Source organism: Rhinatrema bivittatum, chromosome 6 (assembly GCF_901001135.1).
Source record: "Rhinatrema bivittatum chromosome 6, aRhiBiv1.1, whole genome shotgun sequence".
NCBI lineage: Eukaryota > Metazoa > Chordata > Amphibia > Gymnophiona > Rhinatrematidae > Rhinatrema > Rhinatrema bivittatum.
Window position 1 is genome coordinate 305338673 of NC_042620.1, and position 24994 is coordinate 305363666.

At 40.4% G+C, this 24994-nt stretch overlaps 1 protein-coding gene across 1 annotated transcript in view; it reads right to left on the reverse strand.

Annotated features, from left to right (window-relative positions):
- DIAPH2 (diaphanous related formin 2) overlaps positions 1 to 24994 on the reverse strand; it is a 2404298-nt gene that overhangs the window by 2227251 nt on the left and 152053 nt on the right. The window contains exon 4 of the mRNA XM_029607438.1: positions 13414 to 13518. Coding sequence (XP_029463298.1) covers positions 13414 to 13518 — 105 coding nt within the window. The remainder of the gene's footprint in view (positions 1 to 13413; positions 13519 to 24994) is intronic.

The window sequence follows — 24994 nt, forward strand, 5'->3', positions numbered from 1 at the left end:
CAAATTGTAATCTATAAAAGACAGCCTTTTCTTCAATGAAAAATGCTTTTCAAATGACTACTCCTGAAAAACCAATGAATCTCACAATTGTTCTTCAACTGGAAATGTTTCTCAAACACCTCCTCCACTGGAAAGCATTTTTATCTCTGTGGACATTGAAGTGCTTAAGCCTTATCCAAATTGGTTACATATCTTCTTTCACTGTGATATGCCGTTAACTTCACTTGTATAGTTTGTGCTTATTTCGTCCCAAACATTTTTTGTAACACCAGAATCAAGCCTCACTTTCAAATTAAACTCAATGCAACTTGTCACATGATCTATTGCGCAATGCCCGGATCAAATCCCATCCAATCTCATCGATCTTGACAGCATATATTCTTTGAAAATTGAAAAACAATAGCTCTGCTTATTTTATTTATTTTAGTTAAGGTTTTTTTATACCGACATTCAAGAACTCGTTCTCATCATGTCGGTTTACAGAAAACAGGGGTGCAAAAATATAACCAAAAACATAAATAAACGTGGAGAAGAGAAGCAGTTACAATTAACAAGGGTTCATGAACTGGGATTATAAGAAATAAAAGAGATAGAGGAGGATAATTATATACAAGTGTACAATGTAAATAAGGAGTCCTCTGTATATACAAGAGAACAAAATAAATATGGAGTCCACTATATACAGCTACTTAGCATAGGAGTCATTGATGGATCTTGTTAGGTGGAGTTCGGGAAGGCTTGCCTGAAAAGCCATGTCTTAAGTCTTTTCCTAAACGTTATAAAGTTCATGGATACCGCACTAATGCTCACATCGCAAGAGTTCTTCAAATAGTATACTTTATAACATAGCCAAAGTTCATGGACGCCGCACTAGTGATCACGACAGTTTTTCAAATGATATACGTTATAACATGCCCGATGCCATCCCACCGCCTGCATCAGGGGACTAAAACTTCTTCCTGGACCGGGCTTCCAAAGCTGTACTTCCCACCAACTTTCAGATTCACACCAGCTTGTTGGTGCTGACGGCTTTTTTGTATGTGTCTTCCAACTGCTAATATTAAAACAAATGTTCATTCAAAGGCTTCGTGACCATGGGTCACTGCTCACAGTGTATCATATTATCGATATAACAATGTACCTGTGCATTCAAATGGTTCTATTAATATAAACCTCAACAACCACCCCACACACATGACAAAAACTTACCCCAATCACCATGAGTGACTTCTTTTTGCAGCTGTGAGCTTTACCGCAAATGTCCCGGGTTTAAAAACCCCACAAACCACCCCCCATGTTGTGACATCACCCGATGCGCAGCGATTTTTTAAATAAAATATGTTCAACCGTATGTAATTTATACCTCTCACATCTATTTCAACAATTTTAAAGATAATGACCCCTTTATTAGATGAAACTCAAAAAAGTGTATACATCGTTCACGCTATGTCATTGCCTGTCACGGAATCATCCCGACCTGGTTGAAGACTATCCAACTTTCACTTCTGACATATTGATCAAGTGGACCTGAATGGTGACTCCTTTTTCTACGATGCACCAAACACCCACAGCAATTTTTTTAAAAACCAATGTTCGATCGTGTGTAATTCTTGCCTCTCACGTCTATTCCAACCATTTAAAAAATAACCACCACTTTTGTTAAATGAAAACTTGAACAAGTTTACAAATCATTTCCGCTCAGACGTTGCCTATACCGCGATCAACCCAACCTTGTTAAAGACTATCCAACTGCCTGTCACTTCTGACATATTAATAAAGTGGACCTCAAAAGTTGCTCCTTTCTCTACAATTTGCCAAAGACCCCCAAAGTTTCTGGATGTTTACTATTCAACTGATACTTTTCTATACCCCCTAAAACACTACCCCCACTACACACCCACTCAAATTACCAAGCCATGCCCTGACCACAGGATTTTTTAATGTCACTATCAACTAATGCTTTTCATACCCCCTACAGACACTGATCCCATTGCATCCCTCATTCTAATTGCCCTACCAATTTAAAAAACTGTACCCCATGCAACCACCTCCCAGGTCTATTGCATGAAAAGAACCTAATTGAACACCCCCCATTCTATTTCTTTGTTGAGGCCTCTGGGAATTACAGTGTTCCATTCAAATATATATCTTTGTTCTTTCCTCATTAATGACTTATTCACATCACCTCCTCTAATTATAAGGGGCAATTGCTCCACAGCCACAAATTTCAAATCCTCTGCTCTATGACCCATCTCCATCCAATGCTGAACAAGGGGTGCTTCTACACGGTTGCACCTGATGCAACTCATGTGCTCCTGTATTCGGACTTTCAATTTTCTGTCTTACCGATATACTTTAGACCACAGGGGCACCAAATGAGGTATACCACTCTCTCAGATTCACAAGTGGTTTTTGTAAGCAACGTGAAAAAACAGCCATTTTCCAATATTTCCTCGCTTTGAACTGATTGTGGACAAACCTTGCATCGGCCACATGTCCCTTCCACATGTATTGCCACATGTACAAGCCTGTCTCTTAAATTTGTGGTCCTAGAGAAGGCAAACAATGGTTTTTCATTAAATACCTGGTGAAGTTTCAAAATATCGCAATGCCTCACAATGCGCTTCCTTACCCTCCAGGCATCAGGGGAAAACGGTAGCGCACACACTGTATTTGACCCTTTATCCCTCTTTTGGGGCATCAATAGCAAATCTCTGTTCGCCTATCTACCTTTTTTTAATGCTTTCTTTAATACTTTATTCAGGTACCCCCTTATCCTTGAATCTTTGGAACATTTCCCCAGCTTTTGACATATATTCAGCATTTGAATAACATAATTTCCTAAGGCGAAGAAACTGCCCTGTGGGAATATTCTTTTTCAACGAGACTGGATGATAACTCCTGAAATGCAAAATGGTGTTGCGATCTGTGTTTTTCCTAAAGATCGTAAATTGAAACTTGTTGTTCTCTATACTAATTTGAATGTCTAAAAAAAATGCAACACCTGATCATCAATCTCTGTTGTAAAACCCAAATTTGAATTTTGCAAGTTCAACCATGTGAGAAAACAGTCAAAATCTTCCCTTGAGCCCTCCCAGATCACCAAGATGTCATCTATAAAGCGCTTCCACAGCTTGATCTTTTTTTGTAAGGCGACTCAGCTACAATCCTTTTTTCAAAGGAACCCATATACAAGTTCGCTATGTCCGGCGCCATCGATACCCCCATTGCCACCCCCTTTATCTGTTTGAAAAACCGTTGTCCAACACAGAAATAATTTTGCATCATGGCCCATGTTGTCAACTCCACCACAAATTCCGTTGAAATCCTACTTCTATCCCCCCTGAGCATCATATATTCCCTTACTATATCACCTCCCTTTGGAGGATGTTCGTATATAACAAAGTAATATCCAAAGTGGCCATCAATATATTGGATGACGGAACCTAAAAACCCTCTAATATAGTAATGATGTGCCCAAAATCCCTTATGTACGAAGGTTGCTCTTACACAAATGGCTGCAGCAGGTGGTCTACAAAGATTGATAATGGCTCAAAGAGGGACCCCTTCGACGACATAATTGACCTGCCTGGAGGCTTGTCTAATCTCTTGTGAATTTTAGGCAAAATGTATAGAACCAGAACTACCGGATATTCCACAGAAATCTGATTTGTGGAGAAAATTTAGCCCTTCCAAGGATAAAGCCTACATGAGGCATACATCCATTGTCTAATATTGTCAAGTAGGCCACTGCAGCTATGGCTTTTTACAGAGGCATTTAAAATTATACAGATTACTTGTAATGTGCTGCAGTGAGAGGAACAGAGGAATACGCCCACGGAATGGAGTGGCACCACTCAGCTGCTTGACACATCTCTGAAAAATTCCTTATTCATTATCTTAAAGAATTCTTTGCCTTCTACTGAAAAAGCAAGTTTATCATCATCTCTTGTAGTCCAGAATACTGTGCTTCCTCATCACAGTTCTCCGTTGTAAAAGGGTTCAAGTAGGTCTGTGCAATATGACCTTATTGTTCTTTGTAGCCAGGTACATCTTTAATGAAGAAATAACATAACACAGTAACATAACAATAACGGCAGACAAAGACTAAACAATCCATCCAGTATCTAGATGCAGGGCAGTAAAAATGCATGTCACTGTTGCACTCTGAACTTAATAGCTACTTTACAGTCTTGAACAAGACACTGCTGCTGCTGAACTCAGCTTCTACCAGCCCTGGACTGTCCATCTGTACTGTTTGTACCTGACTTTTCCTTCCCTGGCTGTGCTTGGCTGCTGTTCCCACCCCCATGCTGATGTAATCAAGTACAGAGTCTTATAGTCCAGAAGGATGTCAGAGGCTCCCATGCGCCAGAGTGGAGCACACTCATTCATCGCATGCAAAAAGGAGAGCAACAAAAGGAACACCTTTGTGCATGTTGAGTGCATTTAGTGTAAAGATGTTTTGTTATAGTGGACTATGAGGAGGGAAAAATTACTGTGATTATTGGCAGACAGTAGACCCAAGTGACCACAATTCAAAGTGGGAATGGGTTGCATCATTGTAATTTGAACAATGATTTGGAGGTGAATAGAGTGATGCATAGGATTTTAGTGGTAGGTTTAAAAGATTTTTTAGGAAGTTTAATTGTTGTTTGTTTAATGTTACATCTGTTGGGGAAAATGCAGTGCTTATACATGATTTGATTCAGGAGCAGATAGTGGATTTGCTGTTCCTAACTGAAACATGGCTATCTGATGTTACTGTTCTTATTTCCCAAATGTGCCCTGTAGGATACTATTTTTTTTTCTATCAAGATAGGGAAGGCAAGTTTTCCTATTCCCTGCCTTTCTTTTAGGGGTTTAAGGGGGTGTAAGAGTTTGTTGTTAAAATTGGATATTGGTGACTGGAAGCATTTTGGTGTTGTATGTTAACTTGAATGTTCAATACTTTGAAGAGCTATATGATCTGATTATGGATTTAAGTATGCAATTTTCACAACTGTCATTGGTTGGGGATTGTAATCTCCATTTTGAAAATAAATCTGTGCACAGGTTCAAGGTTTTAGATCATTGCTTCAATGTTGTGAGCTTAGATGGGTTGGTGGGAGGGATACATGTGGCATACATTGGATGTGGTTAATGTTTCAGATCAGTTTTGCTGTTTAAATTTCCTGTCAGGAGTTTGGTGAGGATTCCTTGGTTAGACAATGTTGCAGTTACATTCTGTTTTGAGAGGAAATTAAAAAGGACGAGTGGGAGAGGGGAAAGTAAAGGCTATTGGGGAAGAGTAAGGTTGATGGAGAAGAGTTTGGGATGCAGTTGAAGGAACTGGTCCCTGCTACAGTGAACTGGAGGGCTGGTGTAAAACTATGGAATGGTAAAGTAGTACCTGTTTTGGATAATAGTGCTCTTCTGAAATGGATTCCACAGCACAAACAACCACTCCCTTGATTTAGTGATAATTTAAGGAAATCGAGGAGGGAGGTACCTTGTTTAAAGCATAGATGGAAGCAAACCAGCTCCCTTCTGGTGTTTAGGGAGTGAAGGATGAAGACCAATAGCTATAGGAAGATGATAGTTGAGAAGAAAGTAAGCTTTCTCCAATGCTATTAGTGTTAGCCATTCCCCATGTTCTTTTATATCCCTTGTTAACAATCCCCATATTTAAATGTTTAATGTATTTGACAAAGGTAACGCATAAGTTCCTGCAAATTTTGTTTAAATGTAAACCGATGTGATATGTAAAATCGAACACCGGTATATAAAAGTAAATAAATAAATAAAATAAATAAATATTAAATCAGCAGAATATGTTAATAAGGAATTAATAAGGTATTTTACAAAGTTTCTGGGCAAAAGGAGATTAGGGATTGGTCAATATGTTAAATTGTGGTTAGTTTGTTCATTATTTTGAGAATAAGAATTCTACTTTGTGTGAAAGGTTACTGAATCCAACTGATGTGGTACCTTTATGAGGTATAAATCCTGTGGAAAAGTGTATGATCACTGCATGGAAGAATTTCATTGTACGAATGGAGTGGGTCTTAAGGTGTTAGTTCATGGAATTAAGTTATATGGCAGCCCATTAGCTCCTTGTCCTCCAATGTTAGCTAAATGTTCATTTGCAGGCTGATTCAGTAAAGTGCGGCCGCGGTTACCCTGCTTCTAAGCCGCTTTCTACTCACAATTTGGCCGCGTTAGTCCAACTCGCGATTCACTATCCCTTTTAACCCATCCTTACCGCTTCTTTAAATCAACGGGAAACCCTTTCCGCCCGCGGCATGTATATGAGATATAAACGATCGGATTAGCTATTCCCTCCCTTACAGTAACGTGCACCCCGATTATCGCTTTTTTAACCTGCAGTTTTGCCGCGTGTTTAACCTGCTAACTTACCGCCTACCCTTACCCCTGCATTAGTGTGGAGCATCATGTCAGAGAGACGAAATTTCATGGGCAAATAACCCCCTCAGCCCCCCGGGACAAGAGCCAGGATCGGGCAAACTTTCCCCCAGCCCCTGCTCACCTGCCCTGGTCGCGTCCATGGTGCCGGTCTCCCGGGCGGGTGCGCTGACAGCTCCGGAGCAGGAAGGAAGGACCTGTTGTTTCCAAGCATAACCTAAACTCTTGCCTGCCCAACCTAAAATCCAACGCGCCGGGAAAGCCACTCTTCAGATCGCAAATAATCCCATCCCCCAGCCCCCGCTCACCTGCCCTGGCCGCGTCCATGGGTGCCGGTCTCCGGGGCAGCCCCAGTCCTCTCTCCCATCCTCCCGGGGGCAGCCGGTGGCGAGAACAAGAGCAGCCCGGGGCGGATCTCTAGGCGGCTTCCAGCAGCCCCCGCTGGCGAGGGTGCTTGAACGCACACGTGACCTGAGCGCCCGGCTGGACGTCCGAGGTCACAGCGTGGGCTCATGGCAGTGAAGGTGCTTGAACGCACGTCGTGACCTGAGCGCCCGGCTAGACGTCAGAGGTCACGGCGTGCGCCCATTCACCATCACCGGCGAGGGCTGCTGGAAGCCGCCTCGCGATCCGCCCCGGGCTGCTCCCGCTCTCGCTGCCGGCTGCCCCCAGGAGGATGGGAGAGAGGACTGGGGCTGCCCCAGAGACCGGCACCCATGGACGCGGCCAGGGCAGGTGAGCGTGGGCTGGGGGATGGGATTAGTCGTGATCTGAAGAGTGGCTTTCCCGGTGCATTGGATTTTAGGTTTTTAGGTTTTCTTTTGCTTAAAGTTGGGATCCACTTCCTGGTACCTGTCATTTCAAATGTCATTTGAAATGACATTTGAAATGACAGGTACCAGCGCACCCAGGATACTGTATAGGTGCTGTATAGCGCCTATACAGTAAAATGGATTGCGCTTCATGGACGCGCATTGGACGCGGCTTGCATTTGCATGCCATTTAAATACAGTATCGAGCGGTATGTGATCCAGACTGTGCGTGCGGCAAACTCGGGTGCGCCCGACACTAACGCACCTCTTTCTACCGCACCTTACTGTATCGGCCTGTTGGATTGGTTAAGAAGCATTGTTAATGCTTTACTTGTAAGATTTTTGCCAGCCTCATAGTAGTGCAGCCAATTCTGAAGAAAGCCCAGTTAGATCCAAATCTTTGTGAGAGTTATAGACTATTTCTAATTTTTTTTTTTTATCATAAAGGATGTGGTCACAAATCAGGTTTCAAATTTTTTTGAGCACTCTGTGTGGATGGCAGATAATTCCTCAGGTTTTCACCCAGGGCACAATACAGAGTCAGTTTTATTATCTATTTCTGATGACATGTTGTGTTCTCTCGATCAGTGGTTCTCAACCTTTTTTCGGCCGGGACACACCTGACAGACTGTTCTCACATGTATGACACACTGAACATGTGACCGTCACGGGGCAAAATGTAAATATACATTCTGCATCCTCAGGAACCCCTTCGACCCCCAAAAATGAGTGCAGAGCAGAACTAGGGCATTACCCATAGAACTCACCACACAAAAAAAAAGATATTCTGGTTCTGATGACATCTCAGTAAAAGCAAAACAAACTTTCTTTACTGGCAGGCACAATACCCCTCCTTATGAAAATACTGTAATTTACCTCTACAAATATTTAACCAGGCCCTAAACACTAATACACCTCCTATTAGGAAAACAGAGCAAGCCAAGCTGCTATAGATCCCAACTCAGAAATAATTGTAAACCTATACTAATAAATGTTACAAAACAGCTGATGAACAGAATTACATCCAACAATTAAAAACTCATAAAAATTATTAAAAATTGTCCAAGTATCAATAAAATATTTCAAAACAGCAGACATCACATAATACCCAATAATTAAAATGGCAGTCAATCAAGAAAAATCAACTTAAAAGCCACCTTTACTTACCCTCTCCAGCAACTCTCCTACTCCTTTCCCTTGCACTCACCAGAAGCAGCAGTGGCTGCTGAAGCTCTGACCTCACAGTCCTCTTCCTTAGGGCCCACAACCAGTCTGTCTCACACAGACCAGTAACCTCCCTAACTAGTATCTCTTCCTCACACACAGACCAGTAACCTCCCTAACTAGTATCTCTTTCTCACACACTCAGACACCAGTCACCTCCCTGACCAGTCTGTCTCTCTCACAGAAACACATCACCTCTGACCAGTCTCTCTCTCTCTCAATCACACACATGTTCTGTCACTTACGTACAAGCGCACACATACTCTGTCACTTACAACCCCACACACACACACACAAAGCTGCCACTCATGCACCCATTGTACCACACACAAACACACACAAAGCTTCCACTCATGCACCCAGGCACCCATTCTACCACACACACATAAGCTCACATGGAGCCTCTTCTCATTGTTTGGCCCAATAAGCCTGGCCTCCGTTTATCGGCGGCATGCAATGTCTCTCCAGCCGCCACCGGCCTGGCCTCCAGCAGTGCGCAGGGTCTCTTCATTCTTCAGCCACTGGCGGCCTGGCCTCCCGCAGTGGCGCACACCATCTCTCCATTCTTCGGCCCCACCCCTGGGGAGAAGGGAAGTACAAGCGGGGCAGTGGGACACCGGGAGCTGCGACACACCTGCTGGTGCTTGGCGACACACCGGTTGAGAACTTCTGCTCTAGTTGCTGGGCATTCTATGTTTCTGACCCTGCTTGACTTGGCAAGTACCTTTGATTTGGTAGATCATCTATTGCTAGAGAAATGTCAACTGTTGGGTCTGATGGGCAAGGTAAGGGATTGGCTTTGATTAGTTTTGGAAGGGAGGAAACAGCTTGGGGGGGGGGAGGGAGTTCACTGTGCACCAATCATGTTGAAGATAGGTGTGCTGCAGGGCTCATGCCTCTTCCCTTTATTTCACTTTTTTATGAAGTCATTGGCTGACCTGCTTTTTTGAACTGTCACTGATCATATTTATATCGATGACATCTAGTTCTTAGCTCCTGTTTCTGGCTTGGATGAGGCAGTGAGGCATAGATTGGGGATTATTGTCATCAGTGAACTAGCCATTAATTTCTCATTGGATAATTTAAATTTTGAGGCGGGTCTTTGGGCGATGTATTTAAAGCAAGAAGTTGCAGGAGAATATGGTTGAACGCATGCATTAGCCTGCTTTTGGAAAATTTGGTATAGAGCATTGATTGCTGTTTTGGCGGTAGATAAGTCTATATTGATTTTGGTGAAAACTTTTGAAATGGTGATATGATGGGTTATTAGTCCTTTTTATTTTGTAGAAAGATTTGTGAATTTCGGGAGAACATTTAAATAGATGTGCAATTAGATTGGGAGGCTGCGTATGCAGTAAAAGTTCATCATACACATGCTTTGGCATTTTTGCGATAGAACTATGGTTTCAGAGGTTGTTGGTGAAGATGTTTCAGAGACGCTAGTGGGGTGAGTTGATATGCAGTGAAACATCTTTGATATTTAGTTGTGATGATCTTTGTGGAAATATAGTACAAATGTGTAGTGGGCAGGATTGAAGATTGGGAAGATTGGGTTGGTTAATTGTAATATAAAAAATGAGAAGCCGTGTAGTAGATATAGCCTGTTGGTTATGTGGTTATGTGGTCAATTGGTTATGTGGTCAATTGGTTATGTGGTCAATTGTGCAAATATTTTTTTTTTTAGATTATGATCTGTTTATAAGGTGGTTTAGTGATCATTGTGGTAAGAAGAGTTAGTGAAGATATTTGGGTAAGTCCATATTGTAACTCTATGGGAGTTATGAGGTTATTTAAGTGATTATTTAAATATTGTATTGGATAAGATCTGAGTAACAGGGGTTTCTAATATAGTATTATGTGTTTATTTTTAGGTATTAAATGATGCATCAACACAAGTGATATTATATTTAGGCTTTTTAGCATTGTGAAATATAAAAGATTGCATTTAGCTCTTTAAAAAGTTTTGTTTTGTGAAATTATGTATTGCTATTTTATGTTGTATTGAATGTGGGGTTATTTTGTATGAATTGGGCATGTTTTGGTATAGGGTATTTTTTTTTAATTGGGTGGAAGATGACTAATTTTGTTTGTCGAAACTAGGCCCTAATTGGGTTATGCAATATTTGGGTGGGTTTTTAATACTATTATGTGTTGAAAAAATTACTTATTGTAATCTGTATTAAAATTTCAAAAGAACACCATTTTTTTATTTTCTGTGAGTACTGATAACTTAATGGTGTGGGACTGATTATCGTGTGTTTTACCATATGATTTTGTCTTGCCTATTTAATAAGTTGGTGATAAATGAGGACTGGAAGAGCATTTGATACTCCACCAACCTATTTCATTAGCCCTGCAATGCATGATGAAGTTATCCCTGTTTCTTCTACAATAAAGTATTTGGTTGTTTGGTTAGATTCAAGTTTTTCAATGAAATCCTTCCTGAGTGTGGTGGTGCAGAGAACATATTTGCAGTTAAAATTGGTGCAGTTCTTTAGGCTGTATTTAGATCTGTATGCTGTAAAAAACAGTGCTGTCTACTTTGGTCTTGAGAATTCATATTCTGTTTGTGGGGTCACTAGCTTGTTTTCTTTGGAGCTTTCAGTTGTTAAAAAACAGTGCAGTAAGATTAGTCTGTAGGAAATCACATTATGAGCATGTGTCCCTGCTGTTGCAGAGCTTACACTGGTTGCCAATTGCTGAAAGAGCAAAGTTTAAACTATGGACATTGCCTCTCAGGCAACAAAACACCAATGGGCCAAAGTATCTATTTGATAAGTTGATATTGAATCGACCAGGCCATACACCCTTAGGTCTTCTCAAACAGCCCAATTAGTGGTAACAGAAGTTTCAGTTGTTTTGTTATACAAGGTGGGTATTTGTGTTAGTTGCACCAAATTGCAGAATGATTTGCCTAGCCACGTGAGAACAGAACTTAATTATGTGAAGTTCTGTAAATTAGTTAAAGTGCATCTAATCTCTGGAAGATAGAAATTATAAACAAAGGTGGATTACGGAGTTAGTGTCTATATTGGTATTTTATTATCAAGGAGGGTATTTGGGAGCAGGGTCAGTATGTTTGATTGGCCATCTGTGGTACTATGACTAGGTAGCAGCAGGTTTTCTCAGTTTGTGATCGTTTTAAATGTTATGTATGTTTTACCGCAAATATATCCTCTGTATATTGTTGCATAGAGCGATTAATTTATCCCTTGTATATTGTTGCATAGAGCAATTAATTACATATATCTCTTGTATATTTGTTTTCCACATTCTTTTTACTGTTCTTTGTAAGGGCTATGCCCATAAGTTATTAGTTGTATGTAAACCGATATGATATGCAAACGGCTATCGGTATATAAGAAACTCCAAATAAATAAATAAATAAACCGCTTTTATAGTTTATGTTGGTTATGTGATATAGAAATTTATTAAATAAGATGTAATGCCTTAATGCAATAATTTTTATTTTTATGTTAAGACCTGCTTGCATGCATTAATATCTATTTAATAAAGAAAAACTGCAGATGTCACTTCCTTTCAGTATCTCTGCAGATCCACCATGGCAGCCACAACTTTTCTCAATCGTAAATATGATTAAAGGAACAAATTAGTTAAGAAAACTAGTTTTATGTGGTTGGCCTTTGGGAAGTGGGGAGACAAGTAAAATGTGGATGATCCAGTAACAAGACGATGATAAAAGGAAAATAAAAGAGGAACATCTCAATCATTTTCATTTCTGACAGCACAGCAGGGGTAAGCAATGCAGACAAACTAAATTTTATTTACCAGGATTTTTTTTTCTTTTATTAAATAACACAATTATTCATACGCTGTTATCTATATTTTGCACTCAGATTTCATTAGGTGGAGTTACTAGTGCTTCTGCCTTTGGGCATTTGAAAAAAAAAAAATTATATTGAAAAGACAGGCAGCATGCTCCCAAGGCATTTTAGTTTGAACAATAGCTTGAGTGTAAAAAGGCAAGAGGTTCATCAGAATTTCAAAGTAAAACCTTATGTATCACCTAATTCTATTGAAAATGATGACCGCTCAATGCTCATGGCAAATTTCACTTATCACTGGAAACATATTTCTGCCCTTGGATACCAAAAGCAAATTAAAAAAACATGCTGTTCCTCTGCCCTGGCAGTGCTGCAATGCGTTATGCTTAAATTGTTTGACATTCAGCTCCAGCTTCCTTAAAGTACAATACAGAACAAATATGGTACCGGCTTGCAGAGCAACACTCGTTTGTAATTTTCTCTGCAATGGCTACACTTACATAATGTTTCATGCAGCATTCAAATAACATTTGCATGTCTGAAGAGAAAAGCTTTTCTTGGTGTTAAGCACTGTGTACAATACCAAAAGGAGACTCTTCAGAGAGCTGCAATGTTGCTGAACCCTTCCTGCACCTAGTTAGTTTATACTACCACCCTGCAATGCAGCACTTCAGGGATCTGCCAGATCCTGGGTTTCAGCATTTGCCATTATTTGTACAATAATCTTTGTTATTTCCTATTACCCACTGACATCCTTCAGTAAATACGGAATTAAGGGCATTGTGCATACACTAAGCATTTAAAAATGTTTTTCATCTTGATTTACAAGGAAGCATCACAATCTCACTGAGTCTGTATGATAAACTACACACAAATTAAGCAGTCAAATCCTATGGATTAACCCACTGCAATAGATTTGGATGCCTTATTGGTTTAGACTGTAGTAATGAAAAGTGTCATGTTCCAGCTTACTGAGCAGTTGTGAGATGTAGACTCCATTCTAATGAACAATTTATCCACAGCTGAAGGCATTTTAAAGTGCATTATGAAGAAAGGGTTTTATAAACCCCACAGAAGGCTAAATTTAGGCAGCAATCTGAAGGTTTCAGCTCAAAAAAAAGCAGGAAGCAGATCAATTTAAGCTTATTATTCTGGTCTGTCTTAGAAGAGTTTCTCTTATTACTTACAGATTTTGCAGTTGCAGAAATATACTGGACAACCATCTCACGTTTTGTAGCCAAGTCCTTATGCCGTAAAGGAGTTTTACGTTCTTCATTCAAGTTCATGTCTTCCTGTTGAGGCACAAATAAGAGAAATGTCAGGATTCTTCACATTTTCAAATTCTGGTTTAATCTTTCTAGGTTATGGGCTCAATTACAAAAAATAACCTACTCGACTTAAAAGATACATGAAGATGAATCCTATATTGAGGGCATTTCAATCCAATTATAAAGCAATTACTAGCTTGTTACAACAGTTTAATGCATTGTAACTTTTTAGTGAACATGCTAAAAGTTAATGAAAAAAATAAACCCTGCATGTTAAAAGAATAAGGATTGTAGTCATGGAAAGCCCTAGAGAAACAATCCTTTATTAGTATGCATTACCTACTCCTGGAGGAATTCTGCACCACTACAGAGTGTAGAATTTGCACAGAATTCCCATCCTGCGCAGAATTCCCATATTTGATGCAGAATTTAGAGCACAGCCAGCAACACCCACCAGGACCCAAGCAGAGCCCATCCCTCGTGGCCAAAGAGAAGCGACATCCAGTGGTCCATGGGCAGAGCCCATGTTGCTTGCAGCCAAGAAGCAGCAACATCCAGTGGACTGCAAGCAAAGCCTATCCCGCTCATTGCCCAGCAGCAGGAGACTTGACGAGCTGCGAGCGGAGTCCATCCCTGTCACACTGAAGCTGATATGGTGAGGCCCACAATGACAGCGCATGAGAAGGGGTGTGTGGAATAAACAGGGCGGATCCATAAAGGCTAGAGAATGGGAATGAAGAGAAGAGCCAAGGGGGTGGATTGCTGGAATGGTGATGGCTACTACCTGGTGATTACTACCCTTACTCAATAAGCCTTCACACGGTTAATGCACCTCCAACAATCCTCTCTGCTTCAACGGCAAGAAGAAATGTGGAAAAGAGGATTTACATTCAGACAACATCCAACAAGGCATTGATCTGTACAGTCTGGGTAAATAAGCATTGGGGTAACTTGCTTAATGCGGCGATTACTACCCTTAACCATTAAGCCTTATGATTTACCTTTGATGCAACTCCAATATTACTCTATGCATTAACGGCAAGGGGTGGCAGGAAATACAAATCACATACCAACAAGGTCCCTGAACTTGGTGGTCGGTGAAACAGATAAGTATGGGAAAATAAGTGTGGGAGCTTGCTGGGCAGACTGAATGGTCCGTTTCGTCTTTTTCTTTCTTTATTTATCGAGTTTTATATACCGTCGTTCGGTTTCACCATCACAACGGTTAACAATGGTTTCTGCTGTCATTTCTATGTTATGTTTCAATGTGTGTGTGTGCATGTGCACGAGAGATGGAGTCTTTGTAAGGATATGTAGAGGTGTGTGTGCAAAAGCCTATGTGAGAGGGCTGTGTGTGAAAGAGAGAAAAACCTGTATAAGGATGTATGCGTGTACAAGAGATATAGGGAACCTGTGTGAGGGTGTGTGTATGAGACAGAGGGAGCCTGTATGAATGGGTGTGCATCTGCAAGAGAGAGGGGAGGAGCCTGTTTGATGGTGGGTGTGCTTGTGAGAGAGAGACAGAGGAAGCCTGTGTAAGGGGGTGTATATATGCAAGCGTGAGAGAGGGAGCCTGTATGATGGGTATGCCTGTGTGACAGTGGGATCCTATGTGAGAAACTGACATCATGAGCTGGGAGACTGTTAAATGTTTTAGAAGAAGCAAGGTTTATTGAAAATATAAACAGATAACCCTGTCAAAAATATGGCCCTTAGGTCCGTATGGATGTAATCCTAAACCTCCATCAGAACTGACCCTTAAATTCTACCCAAATGATTAGTCATCTCTACCTGGCTAAGTCAAACACTCTCTAACTCCTGCTGCTTAATATTGAAATGGGAGTGTGCGTCTGATAGTTTCAAGCCTTTTTTGCTTCTAATTATATGATGTTTTATTATATTAAACAAATTAGGTTCTAGATCTCATTAATAGCAAAGCAGACTCCATTCATTACCCTGCCAGAAACACACTCAGAACCTTTAGAGCAAACCTGCCATACCATAACACCCAGGACTCATCCGGCAACCACCTTACTGAAGGGTGTGTAATTTCTGCTAGCTAAAGCCCTTTGCACAAGTTCCTCTCCCCAGACACCTGGCTGACTGAGTCACCCACTTTTCACTGATTAGTCTCTCACTAGATTTCTGTTCTCCAGTTCAACATGTCTCAGCTGTATGTTTCTTCTTCACAGCTAACACATTTGGGTTTTTTTCTTTTTATAAATGGTATCAGCATTTACTCCATTTTATAAGACACTACCAGGCCTGGTTACATTTCCAGTGTACGTTATTAGTCAAACTCCATTCCCCCCCCCCCCCCCCCCCCCACCATTCAATCACCTCTCTGCAAATGCTGTACCCTGGAACTTTCGAGCTGCAGTTACTCCGAGATTTGTTGTGAAGTGATGGAGGTAGTAGATGCATGCATCAGCTTTCTCTCTCCAACTTCAACCCCCTCCCTCCCCACCCACCCCCACTCACATAAAGGGAAAGGTAGAGGGAATATGCATTTATCAGCACTCTCCCCTCCCCCCAGACCAACTACAGTGCTTGTCTCTTCTCTAGCCCTAGCTGCACACAGCTTGTGCAAAGAATCTCCCTCTGCTTCCTGCTCCAGAAATTCCTCTAGCAGGCATCTGGCAGAGGAGAAAAGAGCCACTCTAAATCCAGCCCCTCCCCTTCTATCTTGCAGAGAAGGGGGGGTGGGATTTCAAGTGGGCAGAAGAAAAGAACTACTCTGCTCCAGATTTCAACCCTATTTTCCTGTTTTTCCTCTCTGGGCTGCAGGAGAAGGGCACTCTTCTGGCAGTGGCACCTATAGGCCCAGCCTATATTAGCCATATAAGTTATGGCTCTTGGTGGGGCCAAGATCTGGCAGTAGCAGCAACAACTTTAAAACAGAAATTCAGTACAGGGGCCTCCAGCTGCCCATCGTTTGCTCAAGGCCTTGTATACATGCAAGGACCTGTGGCAACCCTGACCTTTGCATAAGTTTCTACAGTAACAGGAAACCTTTGCAGGAGAAGGGTACAGGCCACCACAGTCCTTGAGCATGTGACAGTCAGCTGGAGGCCCCACGCTGAATTTCTTTTTCAAATCCAAATAAAACATCCACAATGGGGAAATTGAGTTTTTTGGTTTTAACTGAAAAAAAAAAACTAGGCCTATCTCAAGGTGCTCCGTTGAAGTCATCTGGCTAATGCGAACAACGGCCAGATGACATCATCGGAGTAGCCAGCTGGCAGCCCAAGCCCCACTGGTGCAAGGAAAAAAAAACAAACAAAAACCCCCAAAGGTACCATGAGAGCATCAGGCTAGCCAGGAGCCCAAGCCCTGCTGTCCCAAGAAGAAGAGTTTAGGAGCAATGGTCTGGTAGGGAGCTCAAGTCCTGCCAGCTGAAAGAGGAGCCCCAGACGTATGAGAGTGAAGGGGAAAGGAATGAGGAAGAGCAATGGGTAAGGAAAGGGGGAGTGAAAAGGATAAGGGAGTACAATGGGTGGAGAGGAGAGGTGGAAGATTGCAGTGGGGGATGGATCCGTTTAGAAACACACTCACACACAGTCACCCCCACCAGCCACAAACATATACCCATCCTGCCACCCCCACTCTAGCCAAACACTGTGCAAAAAACAAAGCGGAGGCCGATCCAATATGCTGGTAAGCGAAGAGACAAAAGATGATCGGTGTAAAAGAAGCCTTTATTGGAACTAGCCAGACTCTGGCCGAGTTTCGCTCTCGCAGGAGCTGCCTCGGGGGCTATTCTTAATACGTTTCCTCAATTGTGTGAGATTCAGTAAGCAGTCATCACAGTTTGTCAATCTTGACAGAGCAACTTGGTGTTAAAATCTTAGTGCTGTTGATATAGTAAAGCCCGCATATATTGTTTATTCATACGGAGCCACAAGCATGATTGTAATCTGTTGTAGGTAAACTCCTTACCCATTTTTAAATCACCATTCTTAACACAGCAGTAGACTTCAGCATGTACCGAGAATGTACTGTGCAAGACAGTATGTAAACATTTTAAAATAAATTTATTTATTCCTTATTAAATTGAATCCACCTAAAAATGTGCCATAATTTGGTGGAATACTGAAGAAAGAGCAAAATACAAATATATTATGCACATTCCCAAAGACATCATATGCCAATCACTAAAAACTCAATATATATATATATTTTTTTTTCTTTTTAAATATTTTTTTTTTAATTTTGTCTGATCTTATTTTTCTAATTGGTTGGTCCTAGCCTCTTTTTTCCATGTACCCCTTCACAATCTTTTCCTAAATCCTTTTTCAGGGTCTCTATTTTTTCCCTTTCTTCTCCTCTTCCTCACTCAAAGACATGCACAGACTCACATTCACAAACCCACAGGCTCTCACTCTCATACGCTGTCTCCATCACAAACACGCATACTTTCTCCATGTCATACACTAATACACAGGCTCTCGCTTTCACATGCTGTCTCCATCTCGCGCACGCACTCACACACACACACACACTAACTCATTCGCTAACTCCATTAACACATAGGCATTCACACTAATGTGCTGTTTCTTTCTCTCATACACACACACACACAGGCTCTCACTCACACAATCAAGGTCTTTCCTCCCCCTTGCCTATGGTCCTCCTCTTTGTAAGTACACACCACTCAGGGAATCATTCATTAGTTAATCATCAAATTCCATTATTACCAACTTCTCTAAACACAATTTTTTGTATATATATATTCTATTTTATGGGGTTTTTTTGTATATGTATATTCAATTTTGTGATACAGACAACAATTTATCTTACAAAATGTCGGGATCAACATCTTTGAATGAAGGAGCGGGATAACATCTTTGAACAAAGGAGTGGATATAATGATCTGATGGGATAGATTTATGATAATAAAGAAATGAAGAGATTATATACACAGAGAGAGAGAGAGAGAATTTAAGTATTTTATGGGTAGAGTGTTTTTAGAGGGTGTGTATGATGTGTGAATGTGGACATATTTGTTATTAGTGGGGTGTTGGTTGTAGGCATGTCCGGGTAAATATATAAAAATACAATTATATAAACACAGTATTTGTTTTATGTTTGTTACATGTTTATGTGTGTTAAATTGATACATGTTATAAAGATCTCTTTAGGTATGTTGGGATTAGTGCAATATAATAAAATTGTTTACATTTTGTAAGATAAATTGTTGTCTGTTTGTATCACAAAATTGAATATACATATACAAAAAAAACATTAAATAGAATATATATATATATATATATATATATACACAAAAAATTGTGTTTAGAGGAGTTGGTAATAATGGCATTTGATGATTAACTAATGAGTGGTGTATACTTTCAGTGTTGGAGGATCTGACATATTCTCTCATAGTTGTTTGCCAGATTAGGCCTCCTCTTTGTAAGCCATTGCGGCCCTGCTGCTAGTCCTCCTCTTCTCAGGCTGTTGCAGGATGGAGTCCATGGCAGCCCTGCTACAGGGCCCCTTCTTTGGCCAGACCCTGCAGTGCTAAGTGGCTATACATCAGGGTCCAATGCTTATCTTTCCTACCCATGCAGCTCCTGCAATGTCTTCTGGGACCTGCTTCTACAGGAAGGAGTCCCCAGAATTTCTGGATGTTAGTAGAGACCTAGCAATTCCTCCAGAATTCTGGTGTTTCCAGGCCACATCCAAAGAGTTCCCAGGTATGCCCATCCCCCTCAAATTGACTCAAGCTTGATGTATTTATATGAGCCCTTTTATTAATTAGAAAAGCATGAGACAATCACAGAAGATATGTGAGGGAGAGAAAGGGACTACAAAGCTGAGAGGAGATGTGGATGGGCAGACTAGATGTGTTGTATGGTATTTCTCTGCCATCATGATTCTACGTTTCTAGGTTTAAGAAGTACCTGTAGCCAGTTGAATTCCTGGAATGGATTTTATAGAGAGAAAACAGCCCCCTCCATTTTGCACTTCACATATTTCCTCAGGATGACTATCACACAACATGTAAATAAAAGTTATGACAGTTGTTCTATTCAGCCCATAGCATTTTTTCTCATGCTCAAAAAGGTATCAAGCAAGCTCATACTGCTATTTGGCTCTGGGCCATGGAGATGTATTGATGTGTAGACTTTTTGCACACCTTCATATTCCACAGAATATATAGCATAAACAAAATACCTAATACTCTCCCATTACTTGAGGGATTTTCTTATCACTACTCACTTGAGAGTAAGGAAACTTTTACAATTAACCTGCAACATTATCACATGAGATCAAACTTTTTTCTTATAGAATGCTGCTACATATTTTACATTCACAGGAACACACATTTATCCAACTACAATTGTTAATTACATGAAGCTCCTCTATACAGGGTGACATTCTTTTCAACCGCAGATGTCCATGATTCAGTTTGCTCTTCTTTAAAACCCATAAGAGTGAGTTTAGAATATTGTTCTTGAGGAATACTGCTCAGAAGCTGATTACAGCTCTGTCAGATCAGACTCTGGCTGCTATTAAACTACTGTTCTGAATTAATTGTGCCAGTTTATTGATTTAACCAGCTGCTTCAATTTATTTTATTACCACGCCCAACATAATCAGTCATGAACCACCAGAGTTTGCATTCTTCAAATACATTTATGAATTGTCAGGATATGATCTCTGTGCATTCATTTCTCTACTCTTTGGTTCTTACTTTGGTTGGACGTGATCAATACTCCAATCTTTTTATATATTTCTCTGTCTTGCCCTCCCTGCCTAGCAGCAAGTATTGGAGGTATTTTGGCTCATCAGTTTATCTCTAATTCCTTGGGTTCCCAGCTCAATCAGAACCTGCTTCTAATGGATGATGAACATAAAAACATAAGAACATGCCATACTGGGTCAGACCACTGGTCCATCAAGCCCAGCGTCCTGATTCCAACAGTGGCCAATCCAGGCCATAAGAACCTGGCAAGTACCCAAAAATTATGTCAATTCCATGTTACCGTTGCTAGTAATAGCAGTCTAAGTCAACTTAATTAATAGCAGGTAATGGACTTCTCCTCCAAGAACTTATCCAACACTTTTTTAAACACAGCTACACTAACTGCACTAACCACATCCTCTGGCAACAAATTCCAGAGTTTAATTGTGCGTTCAGTGAAAAAGAACTTTCTCTGATTAGTTTTAAATGTGCCCCATGCTAACTTCAAGGAGTGCCCCCTAGTCATTCAATTATCCAAAAGAGTAAATAACTGATTCACATTAACCCGTTCTAGATCTCTCATGATTTTAAAGTCCCCTATCATATCCCCCCTCAGCCATCTCTTCTCCAAGCTGAAAAGCCCTAACCTCTTTAGTCTTTCTTCATAGGGGAGCTGTTCCATTCCCTTTATCATTTTGGTTGCCCTTCTCTGTACCTTCTCCATCGCAGTTATCTTTTAGAGATGCGGTGACCAGAACTGTACACAGTATTCAAGGTGCGGTCTCACCATGTAGCGATTCAGAGGCATTATGACATTTTCCATTTTATTAACCATTCCCTTTCTAATTCCCAACATTCTGTTTGCTTTTTTGACTGCCGCAGCACACTGAACCGACGATTTCAATGTGTTATCCACTATGATGCCTAGATCTCTTTCCTGGGTGGTAGCTCCTAATATGGAACCTAACATTGTATTTTTCTATAGCATAGGTTATTTTTCTATATCATGGGTTTTTCTATAGCATAGGTTATTTTTCCCTATATGCATCACCTTGCACTTATCCACATTAAATTTCATCTGCCATTTGGATGGCCAATTTTCCAGTCTCACAAGGTCTTCCTGCAATTTATCACAATCTGCTTGTGATTTAACTACTCTGAACAATTTTGTATCATCTGCAAATTTGATTACCTCACTCGTCGTATTTCTTTCCAGATCATTTATAAATATATTGAAAAGTAAGCGTCCCAATACAGATCCCTGAGGCACTCCACTGCCCACTCCCTTCCACTGAGAAAATTGTCCATTTAATCCTACTCTGTTTCCTGTCTTTTAGCCAGTTTGTAATCCACAAAAGGACATCGCCACCTAGCCCTTGACTTTTTATTTTTCAGAAGCCTCTCATGAGGAACTGTCAAATGCCTTCAGAAAATCCAAGTACACTACATCTGCCGGTTCACCTTTATCCATATGTTTATTAACTCCTTCAAAAAAGTGAAGCAGATTTGTGAGGCAAGACTTGCCTTGGGTAAAGCCATGCTGACTTTGTTCCATTAAACTATGTCTTTCTATACGTTATGTAATTTTGATATTTAGTCCACTATTTTTCCTGGCACTGAAGTCTGGCTAACTGGTCTGTACCTACCTGGGGCATTTCCCCATTGTATATTCCTCCTCTCATCTAACCCAGTCGTTGCCATGACAATCCTTGACAAAGGGCCATGGACCATGGCACCATCCAGAACCTCGTACTCAGAGTCTGACCACCAAGTGTGGCCATCAAGCACTCCTCCAGGGGCTGTGAATGCTGGGTCCACATCCCAGACCCCAGATGGCCCGAGGAACAGAAGCCAGTGTAATGTGCAGCACTGCCACTTTAGCTACAATGATTCATTTCTATCTCATTCTACTTTTATTTATTGCTAGGGATCTATGCAGCCCACATCATTATGCATTCTGATCCTTCCTTGGATAGAATGAAATGTTAGATCCATGAGCATTTATATTTTTCCTGAAGGTTTTGTCCTGTGGAATTTAGATTAGATTTTAGGCACGCTTATGTATCTTAACACAGAAAATTAAAGTGGTTCAAATACATCTGCCTTCATCTCTTCCTCCATCTACAAGAAACGGTATAACTTTCTCACCCTTTTCTTCTCTCTTAGGGAAACATCTGTTCCTGCTTTACTACAGTGCCTCTGTGAGACTATTAATTGAGTCATGAACTCTAGGAGGTCACTGTTTAAAGCTTTTGTGCAGATAACTTTTAAAATTATACGCACAAAAACCAAGCTTTCAATATTTCCTCACATCGACTGTATATATTTATGCACTCAAAAATGGATATTCATGGAGGCATTCCAGAGGCGGGGCTAAACTTTCACCAATGAAAACAAAAATTCAAAACTCCCAAGCTAAAGTTATGCATGTATCTGAATGGAGAAATCACAGTCAAATTTATCTGGGTATAGTTAGGTGCAAAAAACTTTATCCACAGATGTTCTCTGGGAGATGAATGCGCGTAATTCCCACTGAGTATCTTGTAAAAGACGCAGGCATAACTTTGCCTGGATATATTTGCAGCTTGCCAGCTTATTGAATATTGACCTCTATATGGCCTGATGAAGATATCCTCCATTGTAAACGGAAAATTATTATTAGTGTTTTAAACAGATTTCTGTGGAAGACTCTTGTTCAAGCAAGATCCTATGAAAAATATTGTACTTGCTTATACATGGTGAGTAAGATGTATGCTACACTAAGGCTTTTGGAGCTCTACAAAACTGGGAATTGCTTTAGCAAAGTATGGCTCGCTATGAGGAAGTTGGGGGAAGGGGGAGAGCTGGTGTGAGGTGGCATATGGAAATTTATGTGCTCATCGACCCAGAGTGGCGAAATCTTATCTAGACAAACTAAATGGAATTTGGTAGTAACCTAAAGTCAGTTACTAGGTTTCTATGATACTTCAAGTAGTGCTTGAACATTGCACAGATTCAAACAGGCAAGTGACTTACCATGCACTAACTGCACTGTGTTACATACAAAACTGAAGATTCACTTTTTTTTTTTTTTTTTTAAATCTCACCATGGAATTATGCAATTTATTTTCAAGCAATATTTCCTTCACATCACTTGATCACCCCATAGTATAACTTCACACTGCAGAGATAATCTATTTTCTGAAATAAGACATAAGCAGTACGATGAAAATTATTTGCAAGGTAATTAATTTACTTTGAACTAATTACCCAGTTGACACTTTACAGGACCAAATTAATTTTACCTGAATAATTATTTTACTCTTATTGCAAACATAATGATTTACTTCTTAGCTGGTATTAAATAAAAATGCACATGACTGCAGAAAATGTTAGTCCCAATATTAGTGCAACAACAAGAAGTCCAAAATTCAGCTTTTTTTGAATTATTAATATGAATGTCTACAATTCTTCAAACTTGTATAGGCTGTAAAAAAAATGTTTTAAAATGTATATTTGTACATAGTTGTTTAGGTACTCAATATATCAAATATGTCTTACAGTAATAAGATCAAACTGGTTTCTATATCAAAGATAAAATCTAGTAATTTGTTACAAATATGTGGTAAATTTTGAAAATTTTTACTCATTTAAAATTGGAAGTTATGGGACTAAATTTAAAAAACATTACATGTTTAAAACTGGGTTTAACCTATGTAAATGCACTTTACCTGTGTAAGTGGGCTTTTGAAAATTGCTAGAATATATGCCATTGAATTGTCCATAGGATATTCACTTGTAAGTGCACTTTATGCGCTTAAATAGCTTTTTAAAATTTCTAAGTGTATGTTACGTTTACACACGTAGCTCCTTTGAAAATTACCTCCTATGTGTATAAGGAGCATGTAATAGTGCTTTGCAAGAACACACGTTATAACAGTGTCACAAATGAAAAGGAAAAAAGGAGCAGCTTAGGGGCATTTCGGGGTGGAGTTTGGAAGTCTGTGCACATTAATAATTTGTATATGGTATACGTACATCCTTTACCAAACTTATCTGTACACGTTTATACCTGCTAATTCACAGAAGTGAAATTACACTCGTCTTTTGTCTGAAGTTTCTGGGTAAGAGGTCTGGGTTAAGTGGCGGGAGGTTAAGTGGCGGGAGGTGTTGGCAAACTGGTGATTACAAGAACATGCACAAGAGAGAATTTTCACAACGTGTACCTTCTTTATAAAATACATGTCTGTGTACAATTCAGGGTTATTATGCACACAATTATTAAGCATGTAAAATGACTAACATTTAAGCAAGCACATGTGCGCCCATAATCGCTGTAATCAAGTCATCCACAGAAGCACGCGTATATGATTTAAAATATAAATGTGGGGGAAGTGACGTCATCGATCAAAGATGGCCACTTAGAATTTCTCTCCTACTCTCCTCTAAGCTTTAATCGCTAATCCCTCCAGTTCCAACGGTGCTCATCCTCCACTTTTCCTAACTCAGAAGCCTTAAACAGCGTAGTAATGGTGTCGAAGAAAAAAGTGGTGGATCTCCAGCAATTTTCCTTTGATTCCGGCCCTCAGAGATGCCATGGGGCCTGGAGAGGGCCCAGAGGCTGCGGGACATAGCGTTCTGAGCCCCAGGAAACAACAGTGGGTGCCGAGCTGATTCAAAAACGAGATCTTCAAGTTTGTTTTCAAGATCTGAAAAATGATATTAAAACTTTGTTGGACGAATTTCAGGACGCCATTTCTACCCTACGCACCGAAATAAAAGACTTGGGGCACCGCGTGGATGATAGCGAAGCACAGATAGAAGAACACGATG